The sequence below is a fragment of the Cydia pomonella genome, chromosome 24 (genome assembly GCF_033807575.1).
Source record: "Cydia pomonella isolate Wapato2018A chromosome 24, ilCydPomo1, whole genome shotgun sequence".
In the NCBI taxonomy this organism is placed as follows: Eukaryota; Metazoa; Arthropoda; class Insecta; order Lepidoptera; family Tortricidae; genus Cydia; species Cydia pomonella.
In genome coordinates this window covers 389,821-414,054 of record NC_084726.1, presented here as the reverse complement: position 1 = coordinate 414,054, position 24,234 = coordinate 389,821, and the positions used below count along the sequence as shown (strand labels likewise).

At 35.5% G+C, this 24,234-nt stretch overlaps 1 protein-coding gene across 1 annotated transcript; it reads left to right on the top strand.

Moving 5' to 3' along the window:
- The first annotated feature begins 94 nt into the window (after nt 1-94).
- On the top strand, nt 95-3,140 carry LOC133531180 (CD63 antigen-like). Its single transcript, XM_061869315.1, has one exon. It carries the CDS (start codon nt 969-971, stop codon nt 1,731-1,733), a length of 765 nt encoding a protein of 254 aa, XP_061725299.1. The 5' UTR covers nt 95-968; the 3' UTR covers nt 1,734-3,140.
- The last annotated feature ends 21,094 nt before the right edge of the window (nt 3,141-24,234 follow it).

Here is a 24,234-nt window from a genome sequence, read left to right as displayed (position 1 = left end):
TAAAATGGCGAAGCAATTGATGTGGACTTGTGCCCTTTTGTATCTCATAACCTAAAACTGCTTAGAGCTAAAGTAGCATAAGTGCATTTTGTTATACATTCCATTTTACTCCTTATAGCTGTAAGCTTATAGCACAGAATAACATTAACATTCATGCATGTATGAGTCACTTTGCGTCTCATTAATTTAAAATTGTTCAGATCCAAAGTAACTCAAGTGCATATGATTAAACGTTCCATTGTAATCCTAACTGCTATTATCTTAGGCTTTAGAATGACATTAACATACATATACGTATGAGTCATTATGGTTCTCACTATATAAAACTGTTCAGAATCAAAGTAACTCAAGTGCAATCTGCTGTACATTCTATTATAGTCCTAACTGCTGTAATCTTATAGTCTAAATTGTTATTGACGATCACGTACGTATGAGTCACTTTGGTTATCATTTTGTAAAAGCTGTTCAATATCAAAGTAACCCAAGTGCAATTTATAATTTTATACCACATTCCATAATAATTCTAACTGTTGCGTTGTTAGATCTTAGAATCTCAAGTAAATGTATTGTAGACATGTGTCAGTTTGGTTCTCATAACTATTACCTGTTCAAACCCAAAGTAACTCAAGTCCATCTTTGTAGACGCCATTTTAAACTTAATGGCTACAATTATACCTTAGAACGACATTAAAGGCATGAGTCACTTTTGGTTGAGCTAGATGCGTCATCAATTGACGATCACTTAAAGATCATAATTATTGTAATCATACTTAGATAATTAATTTAGGATAATAGGACGATAGCTTTCTAATCCAAAATTCTTGTCGAAAAGCTTACGTAATCACCTCCATCTTATGTATGTCACGACTTGATCGCTCTATGGCCTTCGCGCGTTTATAAAAGAGGTTGCGCGCGCGCGGCCGCCTCATTTCGTCGACAACGATCTAGCGGCGCGGTCGCCTATCGCCATGGCTAAAGAAGACTTTATGAAGAACGTGCTTTACGTTGTCAACATCATCTACGCCGTGTTCGGGCTAGCTACAGCTATCACGGGAATATGGTTTTTCGTGCAATTAATGGAATTCGTTCGGCTTCGGAATATGAACCATTACTTACTTGACTGGAGAGTTTACTGGCCTCAAGTGGCGCCATGGCTGTTTATCGTCTTCGGGATCATGATCATCATCATCGCCTTCTGTGGTTGGTGCGGTGCGCAGCGGGAAAGCAGAGGAATTCTCGGGATTTACGGAGGATTCATGAGTTTCCTGATCCTGTTTCAAGTTCTATCAGCAGTGCTTATATTTGTGTATGTGGATGGTGAAGATACTGACCGTTTCATTAAGGATACAGTGTACGATGGATTTTACAACATACAGAACAACCAGGAGCACGCAAGGCAGTACGAATGGATTGAAAGGAAGCTGAAATGCTGCGGGGCTAACGACGCGCGAGACTACAGGGCTTTTAGAAACGATCTGCCTTTGTCATGCTGTCATGATAGCCTTTACAAAGCCTTGTGTGACTTCACGGATAAGGAAGCTAATGAAAGAGTGGGCTGTGCTAAAGTGGCTGCAGTGTACACTAAGATTATCAGCTCCTCCGTCGCCGCTGCGTCACTACTTATGATGATTCTCGAGATCGTCGGAGTGGCGATCGCTTGGAGACTGTTCCATCTGTTCCGGGAAGTGGAACATTATATCCCAGAGAAGAAGGAAGGTGAGACCGAGTGCTAGTATTAGCTGTTATTTAGCCAGTATTATACCGCCGACTTTAGTTTATCCGACACGAATCCGAAGCGATTTATTGCAGTATTAACTATGCATATCTGCATGTTGTTTACAATAAGATACACACAATTCTCGACTTAAAGCTTTGCATTGTAAGGTTCAAAATAACTTAAGTATGACAATGGAATATGCCGATATGCATAATTAATTTTAGATTACTGCATTTAGCATCAAGTTCCCATGTCTCCTTGATCAAGGAAAATCAGGCAACTTGTTTATCATAAAGTAATTATTTTTTAATTGTAAGATCTCCGCATTCCTTCGTGTCTTTAGTTAAGATTATGGTTAAGATCTTTAATTGCCATAATGAAATCGACTGTTGAGGTCAAAATGCCATCGCCTTGAGTGGTTTTAATCAGGATCCTCCTAACTCAATCATGTATATTTAGCCAATTGAGTGACTTAAGCCCATTAACACAACCTCGAAATTGAGCTGTATTACTTTCAACCTAAGGTCGAATTTAGCATTAGTAGTTTAAAGCCTTAAGCTATGCGGCCTCGCGCCCCTCCAAGTCGTGACGAATTATAAAACCATTCGAGTATGTACCTCGTCCAACGCTGATTTCGCAAGACTGGCTCTAAGTTGCTTCGAAAGCGAGCGTGCCTTGGACAGGTATATGTTGTACTTGCCTAGAAGGCCGTTTATGAGAAAATGTTTGACCTCAAATAGAACTTAGAACTTAAATGAAGTATCTTCGCGAGTTCCGATGGAACTTTCCGACTGTTTTGTTAGAGGCGATGGTGTTTTGTCATGTTATTAGCGATGTGTGTTTGGGAACCCGATTGGTTCTAAGGCAGTTACGCAATGTGTTCTTCTGAATGATAATTTATTAGCTTCGATGAAGCATGTTTTGAAATATCAAAGTGCCAACGTAACCATGGTATTTGGTCGCGATTATGCAATAGATTACGCATCTTTATATTTAGATATATATTTTTGCTACATTCATTCTCCGTCCATATTATTGTATATTTTGGACTAGAATAAGTTTTTTTACCTGCTCATATGGACTTTAGATATAACATATGTATACCACCTTCTGTAGAATATTTTCGTAAATGTTATCGCATGCCAAAGAAACATATAGGTACAAATATATATCGAATCATATAATTTATGTGTTAAAGAAATATTTTTTGCATGCAAAAACTATACACGTGTTAGGTAAGATAGTTTTAAGTATATAAATCACAATTATGAAATGTATATAATTATTTAGATTTTTATACATAACAGAGTATATATTTTAGAGAAAACTGCAGACCTCTCTAAAATATATCTGGAAGGCTAGTCTTTAAGTTACCTTTTTGTTGTGATGTGTCAGAAATGCGTAATAAATGACATCTTACTAATGAACTTGTTTCACTAATTTACTTAACTGTTTACCTACTTAAACCCACCATTAGTCACGAATAGATACTTTGATAGTTATCTTTTTGATTGAGGAAAATAAAACTAAAAACTGTTTTAAATTAACTATATTCAAAGACATATTACATCAAAATCAAATATCTTTCTTTAGAAAAAGGCGATGCATATTTCATGCGAAAGAATTATACAAACTTACTCATTACACGTGAACAAATGATTTTTTGTTGAGAATTAATACCAGTTTATTGTTATTTCTAAATAATTAAGATATTTCATGAGATAAGACTTAGATCAGCCTTAATAGGTATTGTAATTTGTATGACCAGCGAGTCGCGTTACAAAATTGTTTTTCCCTTATTTCATATGGCAACAATTTTGCCTATCAAATCTTTTTTTTATGGAGGATAGGCAAACGTTTGACCACGATCACACCTGATGGTAAGTGATGATGCGGTCTACGCTTACCTATGAGATACCTATATCAAATATTTTGTGATATTCAAGTAGAAAAAGATATATTTTTTAATTTTCGGCATTCTTGGTGACACGCCTCGTTGGTTTTGGTTAATTACCTGTCCTGTACCAATCAAAAACATTAACTGTCACATTCAAACTTCGCTCTTATCAATATTGAATTAAAATCTAAATTATCTTGCATTAGCATTGCAACAACTTGCAATTTATACAAGAATGTTGATTCAGCAAACATTTAGTTTCCAAGGCAACCCAGTTTTGCACAGAGTTCTATTCATTCCGTCGCCTTGAGCACCGTGAGAATTATGAATTGTCATCTATATTCACAATTATGTCGCCTAAAAACTTATATTATGGATAAAAATCTCTTATACACCAAAAATACTACTCATAGTGTTGTGTTCCTGCCGGTGCCAGAGCTCAACGAGGATGCAGAGTGTTAGGATCGGCACGACCATGTAACTCCGGAGTTGCAGGGGTACATAGGCTACGGAGACTGCTTACCACCGACGTAGTATAAAATCAGGGCCATAGTCAAATAGTCGATTATTAACAAACGCAAATCGTTTTCAAAGCAAAAATATATCAGGATGACAGATGCGACGGAAAAACACGTCATAATTGCCATAGGTAAGGTAGAAGTACTAGTGCTCGACGCTGCACTAGTACTCGACATGGGCACTTTATGTCAAAGTGACAAGGATTAAGTTTGAATACAGAAAAATCTTCGTTGTTCAAATTTAACCTATATTTCCATGAAATAAAGTGCCCATGTCGGTGACTAGTTCAGCGTCGAGCACTAGTACATCTACCTTATATAATTTTAGTTATCTATATAGTTGTCTTTTCGCCAGGTCATAATAATACTACAGAACTGTATATTCACGTAAAATCTAAGCGTAAAAAAACATTGTCCCATAAATAAATTTAACAAATATTAGAGGACAATTTAACTATTAATTTTAAAGTTCAAAAGTTTTTTATTTGCTAGAATCATGGTCAGTACAATGTGATGGACTTAAAATAATATGGATCAACACAATTCACCATTTTTAGTGGCATGCTAATTAAAATATACAATTTGAAATAAATAAATTAATTCAATAAAAATAAAAATGTTGTTGAATGTTGGACCATCGTTTTTTTATATATTGGAGTGGAATGTTTTTCAAAACATTCATAAATAAAATAAAGGTTCTACTGTTGCATCAAATCAAAACCGGTTATGCACGTGCAAAACCTAATAAAAGCATCTTGACATTTATTTAGTATGATACAAATACTACGTAGTAGGCACAACGTAATATCTAGTTACCTAATATAAAAAGTAGGCCCAATTTCTGAGGCTCTATGCTGATGTTAAATATTATTGAAATTACATTGAAATATTATTGCAAATGTCTCATTTTCGTTATAACAAAATCCATACGTGTGAAATCGCAACATGCCTATTCACATTGGATTGATATTATATTTTCTAGCTTCGTATGCAGTCTATGGCGATTTCTAGTACAAATTAAGAGGGGATACCCCCTCTTCATTTGTTGTGTTATTCACATAAAATGTTTTACCTTACGTCAATGCAATAAAGTGACTGTACGTATACATATTTATGACCGTAATCGTCCACCCACGAATAGGCCTCACTTCATTTGGCAGTGCTTCATATTAAAAAGATCGTCAAATATTACTGCAGCACACTTGAATAATCATTCGTCGACTTTATTTCATTGCAGTAAGGTTTATAATAGGTCAGTAGGTGTGTTAACTATAGTATATTGTATGGCACTTGTGACGTTTCGGTTTTGAGTGTGCTGTTGGGTTTAGTTTTATACGAGTCAGTGCCCTCGAAAATTGAGGTCAACTTTAAGCTCAGGTCTCTTGTCGTCGTTTGACGTAAGTTATTCATGGATATTTGAGTTATCTTATGGTGTTAATCGTCTTATATTTCTTGTACAACGTATTGCATGTAGGCAGAGTAAGATATAGGTATACTAGTTACCAATAGAGTAGTAATTTTACTGTTGTAAGATAGTTACTTTGTATAAATAAATATTATAAGACATTATTACACAAATTGACTAAGTCCCACAGTAAGCTCAATAAGGCTTGTGTTGAGGGTACTTAGACAACGATATATATAATATATAAATATTTATAAATACTTAAATATATAGAAAACACCCATGACTCAGGAACAAATATCCATGCTCATCACACGAATAAACATGTATGTAACATGAAACAAAATAATATAATCTAGGTATTAAAAAGAAATAAATCAAAAAAATTTAAGGAGTGCATTAAATAGGGTAACTTCGCAGACAGAGTGATTATGAAAATCGCTAATAAGTATCTACAAAATTAGTAGCACTTCATATTAGTTGATATTTTGGCAATATCTACTTATGCTATTGCAACGCGTGAGCACATTTTTCTAGTAATGCGTTGGCTCGTTGGGTGGACCGCGGGTCACTTCTGGATGAGATTGGCTCAGGACTGGGTAAGTGGCGGACTGGAAGAGAGGCATATGCTCAGCAGTAGGCGATAAAAGGCTGATATGGTGATGATTACGATGAACGCGTGAGCATATCCAAAAAAAATATATTTTGTATTTTATTTTATTTTCTATGTACATAATTATTGTTGTCGCTGTTAAAATTAGTCGATACCTATATGCCAATCATATTAGATTTATTCGAAGAATTAAATCCCAGCAAGCTGGAAACCGTTTAAATCCCTTGATTTGGTCCTAAATGCGTTTTTTATCTAATTTGATTGGCCTACTAAAAGTGATTTTTAAACAAACAGGTTGTAGAAAAATCGTTAAACGAGCGTCTAAATTTAAATTAAGTTGTTAAGTGTACATATAAACCAAATATTTTTTAACTTTGAATCGACCTATGTTAAGCATTGCAAAGTCAATCAATGTCAAAATTGACTATGCAACAGTGATGCGTTCGTCAAGACAAAATAAAAAGCTATGAACTTTTGTTACGTCAGCTATTGCGACTTACTATGCTATGAACTATTCTTCACAGCCCTTTCTGACTTCACCAGTTTTACTAAGATCTCTGACTCAACATTAAAAGTACTAAACTAAAGCTCAAATTATAATAGAAATTCAGTTACTCTTAAGTACAACGTTTTTTAAAGCCAACAAGATTGAGGTCAAACCATACCCATTAAAAAACACCGCACGATTTCTTGCACACGCTGACTCAACTGCATTAAATCAACTGTAACTATATATCCGTATATATATGTATATAATTATTATGTGCATTGTAACGGAGTGACTCAATACCTGAATGATGCTGAGAGCTAACCTTGAGCGGGAACAAATCACTCGCTGTTTACAAGTAGGTAACTAGGTATTTGTTAGAATATCATACCAATACTTGCTTAGGCTTGTTAAGTGTGTCAGATTATTTTTGGTCATCTCTTTTCGGATTTTTATAATCATATTCGAGTCTAATTACCGGTCACAAAAAGTCTATAATGGGCCAGCTGTATTTTTTGGCGATTAAAAACCTCTACCAGCCAATTAAAAAAAGAAAAAACATAAATACACTTAGGTACCTATTTATTGTTTATTATGATCCCATTGTCCTACTGCCGGTTAGTCACAGGTCACAAAAGATCACGACCTGGTCGACGTGGCACTCAAAGGCCCGAAACCCCAATAATAATAATAATACTGCCGGTTAAAGGCCTCCTTCTTGCTCTTCCACGTACCCTATCTTGGAAGTGTCCCACCAGTCTCTGTCAGAGGCGTTAAGCTCGTCCCATCACTATCTGATATACCGTGACGCCTGACATACATATCTTATACCTTTAAACGAGCAATTCTTGTATATATGTATATATATATATATATATATCGGTGATCTCGGAAACGGCTCTAACGATTTTGCTGAAATTTGGTATATGGGGGTTTTTGGGGGTATACAATCTATCTAGATTAGTCTAATGTTTGGGAAAACGCGTGTTTTCGAGTTTTCATGCGTCTTTCTTTCGACGCAGAATATGGTCGCTAATTTCGTGTTGCCGGCCACTGTCCGTCTGGTCCAGCGGGTTAAGACGCGGACTGCTAAACAAGTGTTACGGGTTCGAATCTCGCCCGGTGACTATTTTTTGTTTTTTTTTTTTATATGTTCAAGTTTATACATATTTTATTTTTATTTTTTTTTAGACACGTTTAATTTAGTAATAAAATGTAGTTAAGATTATCACCTATACACCACCATATTACAATAAATAGTTAAAACCGAGCAAAGCTCGGTCGCCCAGGTACTGTATATGTAAATCACAGGACTACACAGGTAAAAAGTTACAAAAAACATACACACATTTGCACACTAAGTCCAGCAATGTGTGCGATAAGGAAAAGGCTTTGATTTACTATATGTATTGTTGGAATTTGCAAGCAATACTCGTACACTTTACCACTTTGTTATTATGCCACAACCTTTAGGAGCTACTTTGATGTAGGTACAGTCATGGTAAAAAATATACACGACCTTATTGCCTATATAGTAAGGTAGTGTGTACATATTTTTGTTACTTGGTCCGTATCGATATTTAATAGCTTGACTGTACAACTTTTTGACGACTAAGATTCTATACAATACTCACTGTATTTTAAGTTGATTAATAGTCTGAGCGGGACCAACTGTACTATTTTGGCGGCCCCGAGTCTAAGTATACGGGGCCAACCTTTTTGGCGACCGGGACCGAGTTATTTTTGTCTGTACAATATTGTTTAGCAATAGATGTTTATAAAGAGTTGTTTACAAAATATTTACAAACATTGAATATGCTAGATTTTTATGACAATACCATGACAACAGCGTTGGATTATTTTCGAATACACGTTGTGAGATTTTATAATTATTGTCTCATAATAGACCAGCGGTTGAACAAAAATGGGTTTCGATAATATTAAAGTTTTTTCTTTTTTGATATGTCATTGGGAGTATGTTAAATAATACTTTGGTAAAAAGTTAGAAATTTTAAGGTTGAGCTTTCGGTTATATTTAAATATTTTAATTTTTGCTAATAACTAAGTAAATATAGAATTAAAGTTACAGAAAACTTTAGCATATCGAATAACACTTCAATTTATGTACAATTTTCAGTTTTTAGAAATCTGGAACAGCTGCTTTCTGGTAAACGTAAAAACACGAGTTATTTTGTAAATATAGAATTAGAGTTGCTGATATTGCAAAATTACGATATTATCGATCAACTTAGTATTCTAGTAAAAAGTTAGACATGTAGACAATGTGCTTGTCTAGATATTGATTTCAGGTTAAGCAGTATAGCTAATATTGAATTAAAGTTTATAGAGTTAATAATAATCGATCATCAACAATGATCTCAGTTACTAAACAAAAATTTAGAAATATAAAATCACGGCGACACTCATTACTGATATGTATGCATTCCTTGCTTATATAAATACGTTACGTTTCAAACGCGCGGCAAGTTTGCGCGCGCCGCGCGCTGTGGCAGGAGGCAGCGAACAACGGTAGTGGGGAGCGGGGTGCCCTTGACTGCGTCTACGGTCCATCAAAAAAATTCCTAAAGCGTGTTTTAAATTAATAGCAATAGAAAATTGTTATTTTGTTGTTACTATAATAGGTATTGCCCGCGGTTTCGTTCACGTAGAATTCGTTATCGCGTTACATGAATATTATTTATTTATTTAAACTTTATTGCACAAACAAAAAAAAACACAAATGGCGGACTTAATGCCAAAAGGCATTCTCTACCAGTCAACCATTGGGTCAAATAGAGAAAAAAAAAACACATTCTCATACAGATGACCACCCTTCCTTGTACCATTTAAAAAGCCAGTTGCAGCTTTTCTTTCCCGATTTTTTTCAGATGTTTGGACTTGGTATTTTCCTCGCGATAGTTATTTGTTTTAAGGGGAATGTTGTTGTTAACCGCTAATGCTAATATTGATAACCGATAGTTATATAGAGATACGTTATAAGGTATATGCACCCTCATGTTATTTATTTCTGATAAGAAATAAATGTAAGACAAAATTCACAGTGATACATTTCAAGTAGGTTGCCTTTGCGTACGGATAGTTTTTTTGTTTGTTATTTCATCGTATGATATATCAAATGAAAGCTTATTTGAAAGTTGCCGTATTAAAAAAGTTGGTCCAGTTAATGGTCGCCTAGATTAACCGATTTTTATATAAAATGTAGGCAACCATGGACTGGACCAACTTGTTAAAAAGGCAACCCAGTTAGTAATATAGTACCTGGGCGACCGAGCTTTGCTCGGTTATAACTATTTATTGTAATATGGTGGTGATAATCTACATAAACTTAAAAAGTAAAATGTGAACTGACAATTATTATTATTTATAATCGATTTTAACCTTACAGCACTTGTCACAGAGTAACGCCATCTATTGTCGATTTCTCTTATTACATAGCTCTTTTTTTTTTACTAAGTTAAACTTGTGTAAAACAATAAAAATTAAAAAATTATATATAAATTAGAACATATAAAAAAAACAAAAGTTAGTCACCGGGCGAGATTCGAACCCGTAACACTCGTTTAGCAGTCCGCGTCTTAACCCGCTGGACCAGACGGACAGTGGCCAGCAACACGAAATTAGTGACCATATTCTGCGTCGAAAGAAAAACGCATGAAAACTCGAAAACACGCGTTTTCCCAAACATAAGACTAATCTAGATAGATTGTATACCCCCAAAAACCCCTATATACCAAATTTCAGCGAAATCGTTAGAGCCGTTTCCGAGATCACAGAAATATAATTATATATATATATACAAGAATTGCTCGTTTAAAGGTATAAGATAAAATAACTTTTCTTTTGATATATCATGTGACGTTTTCGTTTACACACTAAAAGTACAGTGTAAAAAGTAACAGTGGGCCGACGCCTTTGATGTTTGCGTAAATGCCGACACCGCTCAAGGTCTCAGTACCTACCTAGGGTTATCACAGACTTACACAACTGCCCAAAAGAGGATGGAAATGTTTTTAGTTTTCATGTTGTATGATGTATGTGTACTAATTTTACAAATGACGTCCATTTTGGAAATAAAGATGGCGGACGTCACTTTTTTGAAAAAGTCGTCATGGGTGTTGTTTTCTGGGTTTTCAAGGGTGTGGATTTCAAAAATGGCATCTATTTTGAAAATAAATATGGCGGACGCTACTTTTTGAAATGGGTGTCGATGTGTGTAGCCGTGATATCAACCACCTTTAATTCTAAAATGGTCTCTATTTTTGAAATCTGCACCAACAAGAACCGCCAAAATTGACGTCATTTTTGTAATTGGAACCCCGAAGAACCTCGGAGGTGACACCCATATCGATTTTTAAGAAAAATTAATGTCCGCCATCTTGTATTTCAAAATAGACGTCATTTTCGTAATCGGAATCCCGAGGAACCTCGGATATGACACCCATATCGACTTTTAAGAAAAAATAATTTCCGCCATCTAGGATTTCAAAATGAACGTCATTTTCGTAATCGGATCCCCGAGGAACCTCGGAGATGACACCCATATCGATTTTTAAGAAAAATTAATATCCGCCATCTTGGATTTCAAAATGAACGTCATTTTCGTAATCGGAACCCCGAGGAACCTCGGAGACGACACCCATATCGATTTTTAAGAAAAATTAATGTCCGCCATCTTGGATTTCAAAATAGACGTCATTTTCGTAATCGGAATCCCGAGGAACCTCGGATATGACACCCATATCGACTTAAGAAAAAATAATTTCCGCCATCTTGGATTTCAAAATGAACGTCATTTTCGTAATCGGATCCCCGAGGAACCTCGGAGATGACACCCATATCGATTTTTAAGAAAAAATAATGTTCGCCATCTTGGATTGCAAAATGGACGTCATTTTCGTAATCGGAACCTCGAAGAACCTCGGAGATGACACCCATACCGATTTTTAAGAAAAATGAATGTCCGCCATCTTGGGTTCCATAATGGATGTCATTTTCGTAATCGGCACCCTGAGGACTTTCAAAAATAATGAAAACATCAAATACTACATGATACATATACAAACAGAAGCAAGAAACAATTTCTTGCTTTTTAAAGTCTTAAACTACTCATAATTTCTTAAAATAAGTTATAAAACATGTCCGCCATTTTGAATTTGAAAATTGATATCATAATTATGATATATTTTTGTTTACACTGAGACAAATAATTAGCACATGTCGTATGAAATATTTTAATTGTGTGTTTTTTTTAATTATTTTTATACTACGTCGGTGGCAAACAAGCATACGGCCTGCCTGATAGTAAGCAGTATCCGTAGCCTATGTACGCCTGCAACTCCAGAGGAGTTACATGCGCGTTGCCGACCCTAACACCCTCCCACCCCTCGTTGAGCTCTGGCAACCTTACTCACCGGCAGGAACACAACACTATGAGTAGGGTCTAGTGTTATTTGGCTGCGATTTTCTGTAAGGTGGAGGTACTTCCCCAGTTGGGTTCTGCTCTAGATCTGGAATGACATCCGCTGTGCTGTGCCCTACCACACAGAGCCAGATGACATTTACAATGCCCATACCTCTCTTATAATGCCTGTGCTAAAAATGTGATTGCGAACTACCTGCAATAACGCCAATAACTATACAGTACCTGGGCGACCGAGCTTTGCTCGGTTATAACTAACTATTTATTGTAATATGGTGGTGTATAGGTGATAATCTTAACTACATTCTTTTACTAAATTAAACTTGTCTAAAACAATAAAAATTAAAAAATTATATATAAAATTGAACATATAAAAAAAAACAAAAGTTAGTCACCAGGCGAGATTCGAACCCGTAACACTCGTTTAGCAGTCCGCGTCTTAACCCGCTGGACCAGACGGACAGTGGTCGGCAACACGAAATTAGCGACCATATTCTGCGTCGAAAGAAAAACGCATGAAAACTCAAAAACACGCGTTTTCCCAAACATAAGACTAATCTAGATCGATTGTTTACCCCAAAAACCCCCATATACCAAATTTCAGCAAAATCGTTAGAGCCGTTTCCGAGATCCCGGAAATATATATATACAAGAATTGCTCGTTTAAAGGTATAAGATAATTGGCATTAAAACACTCGTGTGATCTTTTTAAGAAACTCACTTCGTTCGTTTCCTAAGCCCACACTCGTGTATTTTAATGCCTTTTATTATGTAGCAGTAACATAAACTACTAATATATGTTGAAAGTAAGTACAGGCGGCTAACACAATGGTAACAAAAGACAAAAGTTTTGAAAATGTAATTTTCATCATCGTCACTTGGCTGTACATTTGAGGGCCTATCGCGAACCACGTTCGACGTGTTACCTCTCTGTCGCACTTGTAAATTCGTACGTAAGTATGACAGGGAGGCAACACGTCGAACGTGGTTCGCGGTAAGCCCTCTGATGCCACCTCCATTAGTCTTTTGTACGCCGGTATAGCCTTCGACTCAATGTATAATCTACACTTTTTATGGAAACGTAGTTCCTCCTTCCCGTAGAAATATTTAACTTTCCCATCACCAAGAAAGATTATTTGCTCGCAGTTATTAACTGCTCAATTCCTCGTTTTTTCTCTGTTACTAAGTCAGTACAGTACACATATCAAACATTTTTCACTCATTTTGAAGTCATAATAACTTTTATTCTATAATTAAATTCATGTAATGTCCGCATTTAATTTATGTGCACAATAAACAAACAAATGAATGATTTGAAAGAAAAGAAAAACAGCGCTTGCGAAGATGAGCGGGGGGCGCGGGCGGGGCGAGGTATCTATCGCTCACTAGGTCGGCTACGATAGGCTCCCGCGCGCCGAGCCGACATGTTGACGGACCAGCGCGGCGTGGTTATGAATTTCGCGCCTTTTTAAGTTGATTTTACTATTACAATGCAAGCTACACACAGATATTTCTACCTTTCCATAAAATGGCTGCATATATTATTTTATAGTAATAGACTTATCTCTACGGACTTTAATTCAATATTAGATCTTACAGGACAAAAAACGCATATTAATTGTAAAGCACATATCCTATTCTTCTAATTTTTTGCCTTGCCTATTAACTTAAGAATTTAGATATGATATTGTGGATTTTTCAAACTTGACAAAATAATAAGCTAATTTGAGTTTGACAAAGTAGCACGTTGATTTTTTTTCTAAAAATTTGATAGCATAAAGCCTCATACATATTATAAAAGACGATGCTTAAATTTTGTACTTTAATTCAATATTCAAAATTCATCAATAAAAATACATAAATACCTTATTTATATCTAACGCTCGTTCTAAATTTTCTTCATATATTACAAATATGCTTAAAAATATGTCCCATACCAGATAAACATCACTTTTCACTCTTTAGAATTATCGAAACTTATAGGGCAAAAATCCGGTCCCACTATTGGTCTATAATGTTAGAATAGAGGGCCTATTCACTATAACTATATTAACATAACAATTTTTACCTTTATTTTTATCCTAAGCAATATTAGTACCTACATTGTTCCGATAATTAGTTATTAAAAGGGTGACGATTTTCAAATTTAGGTTGTTTTTAAAGATTACGCATAAAACAAACTTTTATTATTCATAGTCTTAATAATTATTTATTCAAACTATTTAATTCTCCGCACGTTTAGTCACCAGTTATGCAACATTATCGGAAGTTAGCTTAATTGAATCATCTAATAACTAAATTAGCCTACTTTCCACCACCGCCATGACTCACGCTATAGTTCACGAGCAGTTCCATATAATAAGAAGTAAAGTCAGATGCCTTTCCCACAGACAAATTAGATTAGTAGATTCGAAAAATGAGCTACAATTACGATAAGTTCTGCGGTGACAGCATGGTTCCATTTTTATCACTTGTCACTATGCCCTTCACTCTCGCGCTTACATGCTTGTTAGAACGTGACAGGCATGGTGACAAATGATAAAGAGTCGACCATCTTAATAAGTTCTCATTTAGATATCGTTTGTATGTCGTGTAATTGACAGAAGCAGCTTGATTCGGGCAACCAATGTCACTTCGACGTTTTTCATATCGTAGATAGATCTTATTGGGATCACAGCGGAATCGAAATAAACGTCAATTTTGACATGTCGTCGATCTTTTAAAGATCTTAAACGTGTCTTAATAATTCTTCGAATCGGGGCGATACTAATTAATATGGCGTTACATTTTGCTTCATTTTAAAGCTTAGCGTTGATGGTCATTATTGTGAACATAGATTTGAACTGGGGATGTAAGGCAACACCTCTTTTTTGGTATGATTTCCATGTATTAGTACGGCGGTGGCGCGGCCTGAAGTTTTGAATCACGGTGTAGATAATCCGCTTATCGGTCCGATTCTAACTTTAAGATACGTCAAATATATGGTCTAGATACGATATGGATCGGATATGTGAGTGTCAACAGTTACGTTTTTATTTGAAGAAACTTACTGACTAGACCTAATATTTGACAAATCTTAAAGTTCGAATTGGGCTGTAACTACATTCTCTAATAGCTTAATAAGTTTTCTGTCAATAAATTTATTTCTGGTACAAACCCTGGCTGTACTTTTATTCCAACAGGCAAGTAATACACGAGACAATTATTCAAACAAACCCAAACATAATATTGTTTTGTTGTTTTACCACGTTCCCATGCCCACCTCCTGTTTCATCAGATCATACTCTAATTGTCATCCAATTTACATATGTACCTACAAATTTCCAGCTTCCTCGGTAATCGGGAAGTGGGTCAAATTTAAATAGTAAGATTTAACCCGTACAAACATAGCTACATACATTACCAGTTAGTAAATTGTAATAAAAAGAGATTTATCCCTACATATATGTCATGGCTCCTCTACACGATGGCCCAGCCTAGGCCTGTCCTAGGGACGCATTTATACGTTAGAGGGAGCAAGTGATATTGCTATCTCATTTCACCGCATAGCTGTGTCCCTTAGACTGGCCTAGGACGAGGAGCCCTAAAGCAATTAGACTGTGACTGATACATTTGAACGCACACTGCAGCGATATACCACTATTAGGAAAAGTATTCCAGGGTTACTTTGATGCTGAGGTAGGTGATCAGTTTCAGTACGGGTACGTGACGTGGTTCGCCTCCGGTGGTTCGGCCACGTGTGTCGCAGGCCAGCTGACTACGTAGGAAACATATGCCTTCACCTAGCCCTTCTCGGGCTCCGAACCCACGGCAGACCAAAAAAGCGATGGCTCGATATCATGAAGCAGATATGAGCGTAAACGCCCGTAACACAAGAGAGGAAGCCCAGGATCGCGCAAAGTAGAAAAGCAAGTAGGAAAGCGGCCCATGGCAAAGGCTGGGATAACGCTAGGTAGAAGAAGGAGTACGGGTACGTAACGTACCTACTCTATTCGAACTCGTACAGCATGCTCTCGCGCATGACGGGGCGTGGAACTATGCGAATACTCCGGAAACTACTCATTGCACGTGCGGTTCAGATAAATATTGGAAACGTGAGAGCGCTGTGCGGAGATGGCGGGGTGATAGTGATTGTTTTGGTTCCCACGTGGATAATATAAATAATTACTCTATTTCAGTAATCAACTCTCAAATATACGGGTACCTAAATGTATCTAAACTTAAATATATCTTTGCATGTAATTTAGTTTAAACTTCACATGACTTTGAAGTTTACTTTTCTTTTAAAATGTAACAGCTTTATTTCATCACATCACAAATATATACAACATAGATATGTACAAATGCAAAATTAGCTAACTATAAACTATAATAATGACTAATTAAAAAAGTTTAATATGATTTAAAGTTATATTTTCTTTTAAGATATTAATAACTTGAACTGTATGTAGACAAGCTCACAGATATTTGTTTTAAGGTGGTTCGATTTTCATACAAAAAACAATCGCTATTAATTAATTAATTACACAATATTATTACATAAATAGTTGCGCATCTATCTACTTTCGAATATTCATTTGCGCTAAATTAATAGAAAAACTTTGTTTCATACAGAAATCATGCAATAATCAACGTTATATTTTTATAAATTTTACTCATGTGTGTGTGACAAATGTCGTGTACAAATACATTGCGGCGTTGCCACTCCATGCCTCGGCCGGCCATCGGCGCGACGTTGCGATGTTTGACGCGTTTATAGCTGACTTTGTCGACACTGACACTCAGTGTGACCAGGCGTACGATAATTGTCGTACATGTACGATAATTTGGGCCCTGGTATGACGTAATGTTCCAAAGAGCATTATCGTACACTAAAGTACTATACTTTCAGCCCTTGGATGATGCCACCTTAAAACTCTAGTAATTTGAAGCAAAATATGACACTTTCTCTCAGAAATAGGCTAAAATTAGTATCTTTTGGGTGTTCGGCTCCTTGGTGTAAGTTTAAAGTTTAAAATGTCACAATTTCCTGTATACCGTTTGAGTCTATCCCAAAAATACACAAACATAAACAGATTTTTTGCGCAATTTAGACGAAAATTGTCTTTTTTTTATTATTAATTGGAAATTTAAGCTTATTTTGCTAGACATTTTTAGGGGCTGCCTTTTTGATTGGCGTACGATATTTTTTTCAACGGTACAATAATATTGACACTCAAGTACGATAATTCTCTTCCGCTCACCTGGCAACTCTGCTGAAACTTGACAGGACTTGGGGGCCTACCGCGAAAACCTAAATTCGCAAATTGCGGGGATCTTTCTTTTACTCTCACTAAGACGTAATTAGAGTGACAGAGAAAAATGCCCGAAATTGACGAATTTCGATTTTCCCGGTAGCCGCTCTGGTGCTTGAGGTACTTGATAGAAAACAACGCTGCCGCATGTTCTGAATTGTGATTTTATGTGTTTTTGGATTGAAAATGATAGCAACGTCTAAATCAAGTTACAAAAATCATCGATATTCTGGTCCGCGAAAAACCAGGAAAAGTGTAACTGTAATTGGAGTCTACAAAAATGACCAATTCATAGAAAATATGACCTAGAAACTAGTTCACTTTTATAAAACTCAATTTTGCCCGAGATTCTACTTAGGCGAATACCTAAGGGAGCTAAGTGTATTGATCTTGAATAATTAGTTGGCTAATACATATATGACTCCAACATGATATGGACATTTACATCATAACTATTATACTTAGTTGGTTACTAAGTTCTGTTACTCGATTTCTTTCTTTCTTCCTAGCGTTGTCCCAGCATATTGCCACGGCTCAATGGAGCTTGGGGTCCGCTTTGACAACTAATCCCAAGATTTGGCGTAGGCACTAGTTTTTACGAAAGCCACTGCCATCTGACCTTCCAACCCAGAGGGTAAAACTAAGCCTTTTTGGGATTAGTCCAGTTTCCTCACTATGTTTTCCTTCACCGAAAAGCGACTGGTAAATATCAAATGATATCTGTTCTGAAGTTCTGTTACTCGATTTGCAACCTCTTTATTTCCGTTAAAACAAATGCTACCGAAAAAATAAAAAATGACATAATGTGGTGGATTTGTGAGCTATAATTATATACCACACACCACACATAACGCTTATCTCGTCGTATCTATAATGAATTGGGGCCTAAAAGAGAATCGTATTCCAATTTTTTGAAACGCTTGTATTACTTTCTATATTAACTAAAAGTTGCCTTAAAATTCAGCTTTTATACTAAAAACGGCTTTAAATATGTTAAATTAACAAAATATATTTTGACAGATGCTTTCGCGCCCAAGACGCTCTTTGAAAATTGTTGACGTCACAGTTTATGGTTTGACACATAACTACATACATACGTAGAAGATACGAACTGTCAACTGATATTTGTCATTTGTTGTTAATCGCCTAACTGTCAACAGTGTCAATCCGAGAGTTGTGACGTCATCAGAATCTTCAATGACGTTTCGAGTTTGGTCACGTGATGTGTGCCAAAAGTTATTTTAAATTCAATTTTTATAAAAATATGGTCATTACAGGTCCCCTAAAAGCAGTTTAACATGTTCTTATAATCCAAAAGAATTTATTGGGATACAATTATGCCCTAAGATTTGTAGATGGAAACAACCCTATTGCGTTGCACAAATGTGGGCACCCGCCAAACATGATTTTGGGTGTGTCATACTCAGGGCTAACACAGATTCATTTCTGTGAAAAAAGTGTGAAAACCGGAAACTGGAAACCGTTCTCGAACCAATAGTGAAGCCCTTAAGCCACTCCCTATTTCAAAACCAGCCATGGATCTTTGAACAGGACTCAGCTCCTGCACATAAGGCAAAAACAACTCAAGCCTGGTTTCGAAGGAACAAAATTGACTTTATTGCCCACGAAGACTGGCCGTCCTCCAGCCCGGACCTTAAGCCCCTGGATTATGCCATATAGCAGGTTATTGAGGAGAAAGCCTGTGCTAAACCCCACACAAATTTTAACTCCCTCAAGCGGGCCATAGTTAAGACAGTGACGGAATTAGACATGACAATCGTGCGTGCCGCTATTGATGACTGGCCTCGTCGTTTGAGGGCCTGTGTCAAAGCCAGAGGAGGCGATTTTGAATGATATTGTCATATGTAATTCCTGATTTTGTGTACTTCATTTTAATATATACTTTTTTAAACTTTCGTTGGTATATTTTATGTAGATAAAGATTATTGCAGTAACAGAATTTAATAACCAACTAGGTAGAAAATAAATTGGATATGATGTGATCCGTTGAATGAAATTGACAATAAATAAAATAAATAAATAATTTTCTATCTCTAGGCATTGTGTGAAACTTCTAGTTGTGTCAAAATATCGGGAAATCAATAATATAAACAAACACGGTAAATATCTCATTTCTTTTTATAATGGTTATAAATAGAAGGCCATGCAATTATGTAACTCACTGTAATTTAATTTAATGTATCGTAAAAAAATGTTTTAATTATTCTACTGTAAAATAGTACCTACTTTTTTAAAGGCTGGACAGTAAGGGATTGCTTTAATTTTAGAACAAAACAGCGTTTTTTTTTAAAGAAAAATACCGGAAAATCTGACTTACAAATTTAGACTTTCTTAGGTTCATTCTACTTAGAATCTTCTCCACCCTAGCATTAAAAAAAGATATCCTAAAATATCCATACCATTACGTCACATTTTAGTGTGAAAGAAATTACAATGTAAAACTAAAATTTCAATACAAATTTTCGGGTTTTTTTAGCACGAGGATTGATTATGCTAGTGATTCTGAGTTGGAAGAACCCAAAAATATCATGATGTGTGAGAATCAGATTTTTAATATTTTCATGGAAAACGCTCATATTTCTCATAAAATAATTTAATAATAATAGGTACTTGATAATACTGATAACAAAAAAATTTCTAATGAGTCTCGAACCCACATCCTATTGCATGTATTTCCACGTACATACCGCAACGCCATTGAAGCTTACTCACGCTGTGCCAAATTGTCTACTACAAGGATCCCAGTAAGACTGTTTCAATGTGTGAGTGATACTTAGAAATAGAGTCAAGAAACATTCTGTCGACATTAAGGGGTAGTTTTTGTACAATGAAGTGTTCAATGTTTGTTGTAATAGTTCAATATTTATTTAAAGTGTGCGCTAAATATAATTTACAGTATATAAATACCAAGACTACTCCACAAAAAAATTAAAACTCAAAATTTGCAATTGTGGCGCCATCTAGTGAGGTTTAAGCTTTGGGTAACCTAGTCGAACCACCTTAAGTATTGTAAAAATTGTCTGCATTTATATACGATTTTGATGTATTTAAAGTTGCATTAACTACGTATTTTGATATGTAAATTAAGGAAACTGTAGTTATATTTACTGCTGTTTCATCTACTGATTAATGCTAAAGTAAGTTATTTATTTGCATAAAACAGTGTACAGTAAGATGTTCAATAGGCAGGTACAATTTGGTTCAACTATTTTGCCTTAAGAAGGCGTGCAAATAAGAAGGCGTGCAAATACACCGTTCTAATGAATGACTGTTTGTTTTTCGATAACATAAAATAAAAACTATAAATCCGCCAATTTTAATACGATAATAAAATCAATTTAAAAATGGAAATATTAACGCAACAAACAGAATCTGCGAACGATGCTATCAAGCTAAAAATAAATGTAAAAGTGAATAAATTACTGCCTTGGGTGAAACTTGAAGCCACGGCCTCAGTATCGACACTCCAGCGCTCTGTCAAATGAGACCCCATTCATAGCCAGCAAATTTTCCCACCAGTTTTTTGGCTATGGATGAGGCCTTGGTGGCTTAGTTGGCAGAGCGCTGGAGTATCGATCCAGAGGTCATGGCAGTAATTTTTCCACTTATAAATCTATTTTTCGCTTGATAGCATCGTTCGTAGACGTTTCTGTTTGTTAAACATCAATCTTGATAATAAAATCGACTACATAATAATATCCACCCATAAGAAAGGTGATTATTTACACTAATTACACCACATTAGGTCCAATAATTAGGTGACTAATGACGTGATACTAATGACCGATATTTGGTAAATCACAAGACAGCCTAAAAGCGAAAATGATTTTGAATGGAACATGTGATTTAACCTAATAAACCAGACGTAACATAATTATTCTCTTAATAGCTCCTAATTGACATCTCGGCTGATAATTTAACGTCACGTCTTTTCAATTTTATCAGAAGACATTAATTGCAAGGAAACTGGGTTTATCAATATTAGATTAATATCTGAACGTCAACGTAATACATTTTCTTTAAGAAATTTCGTCTTTAATTTTGACACAGTTTATAAGAAATAAAAGATGGCGTTTTGATCAAAATTTTGATATCGATTTTTTTTTTTAAATAGCTAGGTTATGATTTTTCTTTCTTTGACGTTCGTAGAGACGTGTTCTATGCCAGTTTGGGGGTCGTACAGGTAGCTTCAAAAATGGCGGATCAGGGTGCGTAGCCAACGTGCCAATCGTTAACGCTCCGTGGCGTGGTGTAGTCATCTCTATCACTCTTCCATATTAGTGCGACAGTGACAGTTGCGATTTATTTATTTGCTACAGAACGTAAACGATTGGCATGTTGGCTACACATCCAGTCTACGCGTCAAAAGTGTCTGCCATTCTGTAATAGCCTTTTTTAGGGTTCCGTAGTCAACTATACCCTTATAGTTTCGCCATGTCCGTCTGTCTGTCTGTCTGTCTGTCTGTCCGAGGCTTTGCCCCGTGGTCGTTAGTACTAGAAAGCTGAAATTTAGCATGGATATATGTATAAATCAATAAAGCCGACAAAGTCGTACAATAAAGTCTAAAAGTTTAATTTTTTTTAGGGTACCTCCCCTACACGTAAAGTGGGGGTGATTTTTTTTTTGCTTCAACCCTACAGTGTGGGTTATCGTTGGAAAGGTCTTTCAAAACTAATAGGGGTCTTCAACAAACATTTCTTGATAAAGTGAATATATTCGGAGATAATTGCTCAGAAAGAAAAAAAAATGTCCCCCCCCTCTTACTTTTGAACCATAGGTCCAAAAATATGAAAAAAATCTTGGAAGTAGAGCTTAAGAAAGACATTAAATGAAAACTATAGCGGATATGATCAGTTTAGCTGTTTTTGAGTTATCGCAAAAAGTTTCCCCTTCATAGTACCCACAGTTCATCCCCTGGTTAACAATCTACCATAATTTAAGCTCCAGTTTAGCTTATTGTGACGGAAGAGTAACTACGGAACCCTACTCTTAGCATGGCCCGACATGCTCTTGGCCGGTTTTTATCATTTAGAATCATTAGTAACTACTTATAACAAATATAGGTCAATCGTACGCAGATCAAGCTAGCCGCATACTAAGGAAAGCTTGTTTGGGTACTAGACACGTGGTGACGATATACATACGTATATAGATAAATACATGACTCACGGACATATATTTGTGTTCACCACACAAATAAATGCCCTTACCGGGATTCGAAGTCGAACCCGCGACCATCGGCTTCTGAGGCGGGGTCACTACTCACTAGGCCAGACCGGGCATACTTTATGGATAGTTGAAAACCGCATAAAAATTCGTTCTTATAGTGATTTAATAAGAAAATTTCAATTCACGAATCGATAGATTACTGTTAAGAGGCTGTTAATACCTAAAGCGTGCACACTGTCTATTTGTATCGGAGTAAATGAGATAGCACTGTCGCATGTTACTGGGCCTGGGCAAGGGAATAATAAGAAAAATATTTAAATAAAAAAAGTGGATTATTAGTGTAATATTTTACTCAACAGCGGTTTAGATATAAATGTTTTGAAATTGTGATTTTAATTGCAGACCCATAAGTCAAAACAATAAAGATATAAAACCGTTTAATTGTGGTTTTAAGACCAATCTTTGCAATTATTTTCTATCGAGCCGATTTCGTTTAATCATGTATCGAGTACAAACACGGTCTTTGAAATATAATTAATATGAACATATATTTTTCTTACTTGACTAAAACAAATAGTCTTTCTTAAAAAACTGTTTATGTAACATCAATTTCAAGGACATTGGGTGTTGACAGCCTCTTAAGAGAGATGTCTCACGATTCTAATTATTAAATAATATTAAACAGGTAATACAAGTAGTACTTTTTTTTAAACTACCTTGGTGCGTTACACATTCTGTTAAGTATGTACTAAATTTGCGGGGATCACTTGTAAGGTAACTTTAAGCAAGATTTTTAGAAAGCCTAGTTCAAATGGCAAAAGGAAACAATCCTTAAATAAAACCTGAAGATTAATATACTTATAGTAAGCAGCAGGGCTCGGAACCGGTTTATTTTTAAATCCCGAAATAGCCCAATATTTTTAATTATTTTATACTCTTTACGTAGGACTGGATCATGTATTTAGGTAACAACTTCGCATTATTAGATAGTCCTATTAAAAATGAATTAATAAACCAAAGAACGAAACTGAACGTAATAATACCGGTATTTATGTATACCGTGGAGACTATACGTCTCTGTCATATTGTATAATATACTTGACTTGGTACATACTAGTTATGTACAGAATGTAGCATTAGTTTATGAGACTGCTAGTTTAACAGTCCAGGCGCGGTTTATTTATTTAGTATTTTTATTTTGACACTTGGAGAGACTTTACACCTCCAAATTTTATTAGTATTAGTACTCTGACATTGGGGACCTTTTACATCTCCAGATTTAATGTGTTTTTAACCATAGAGACTATACATCTCTATTGTATTGTAGTAATTATTTATTTTAAGATTATTATAATGTAATGTTTACCCAGGTATTGGCTGTTGTATTTATAAATGTTGTTATGTATTTTTCATGTCACTATATGATGTTAATATAAATGTTGTATTGACTTGTAAAAGAGCCCTTGAGGCCTACTTGCAGGAATTTTTTTTGAATTATGAATTTTTTAATTTTTTGTATGAAGAAAAAACCGGTTCCGAGCCTGAGTAAGCAGCTAAGTTAAGCAGTTAAGTTTTAACACTTTTAACATCATTATTATTCTTACGCGAATCTAACCGATTCTTTTAGATATCTTCTTAAAGCCCACGATGAAATTAAAGACTATACAATTGT

Excerpts from the sequence above, each read along its gene's own strand:
- LOC133531180 (XM_061869315.1), top strand. The coding sequence starts at position 969 with ATGGCTAAAGAAGACTTTATGAAGAACGTGCTTTACGTTGTCAACATC.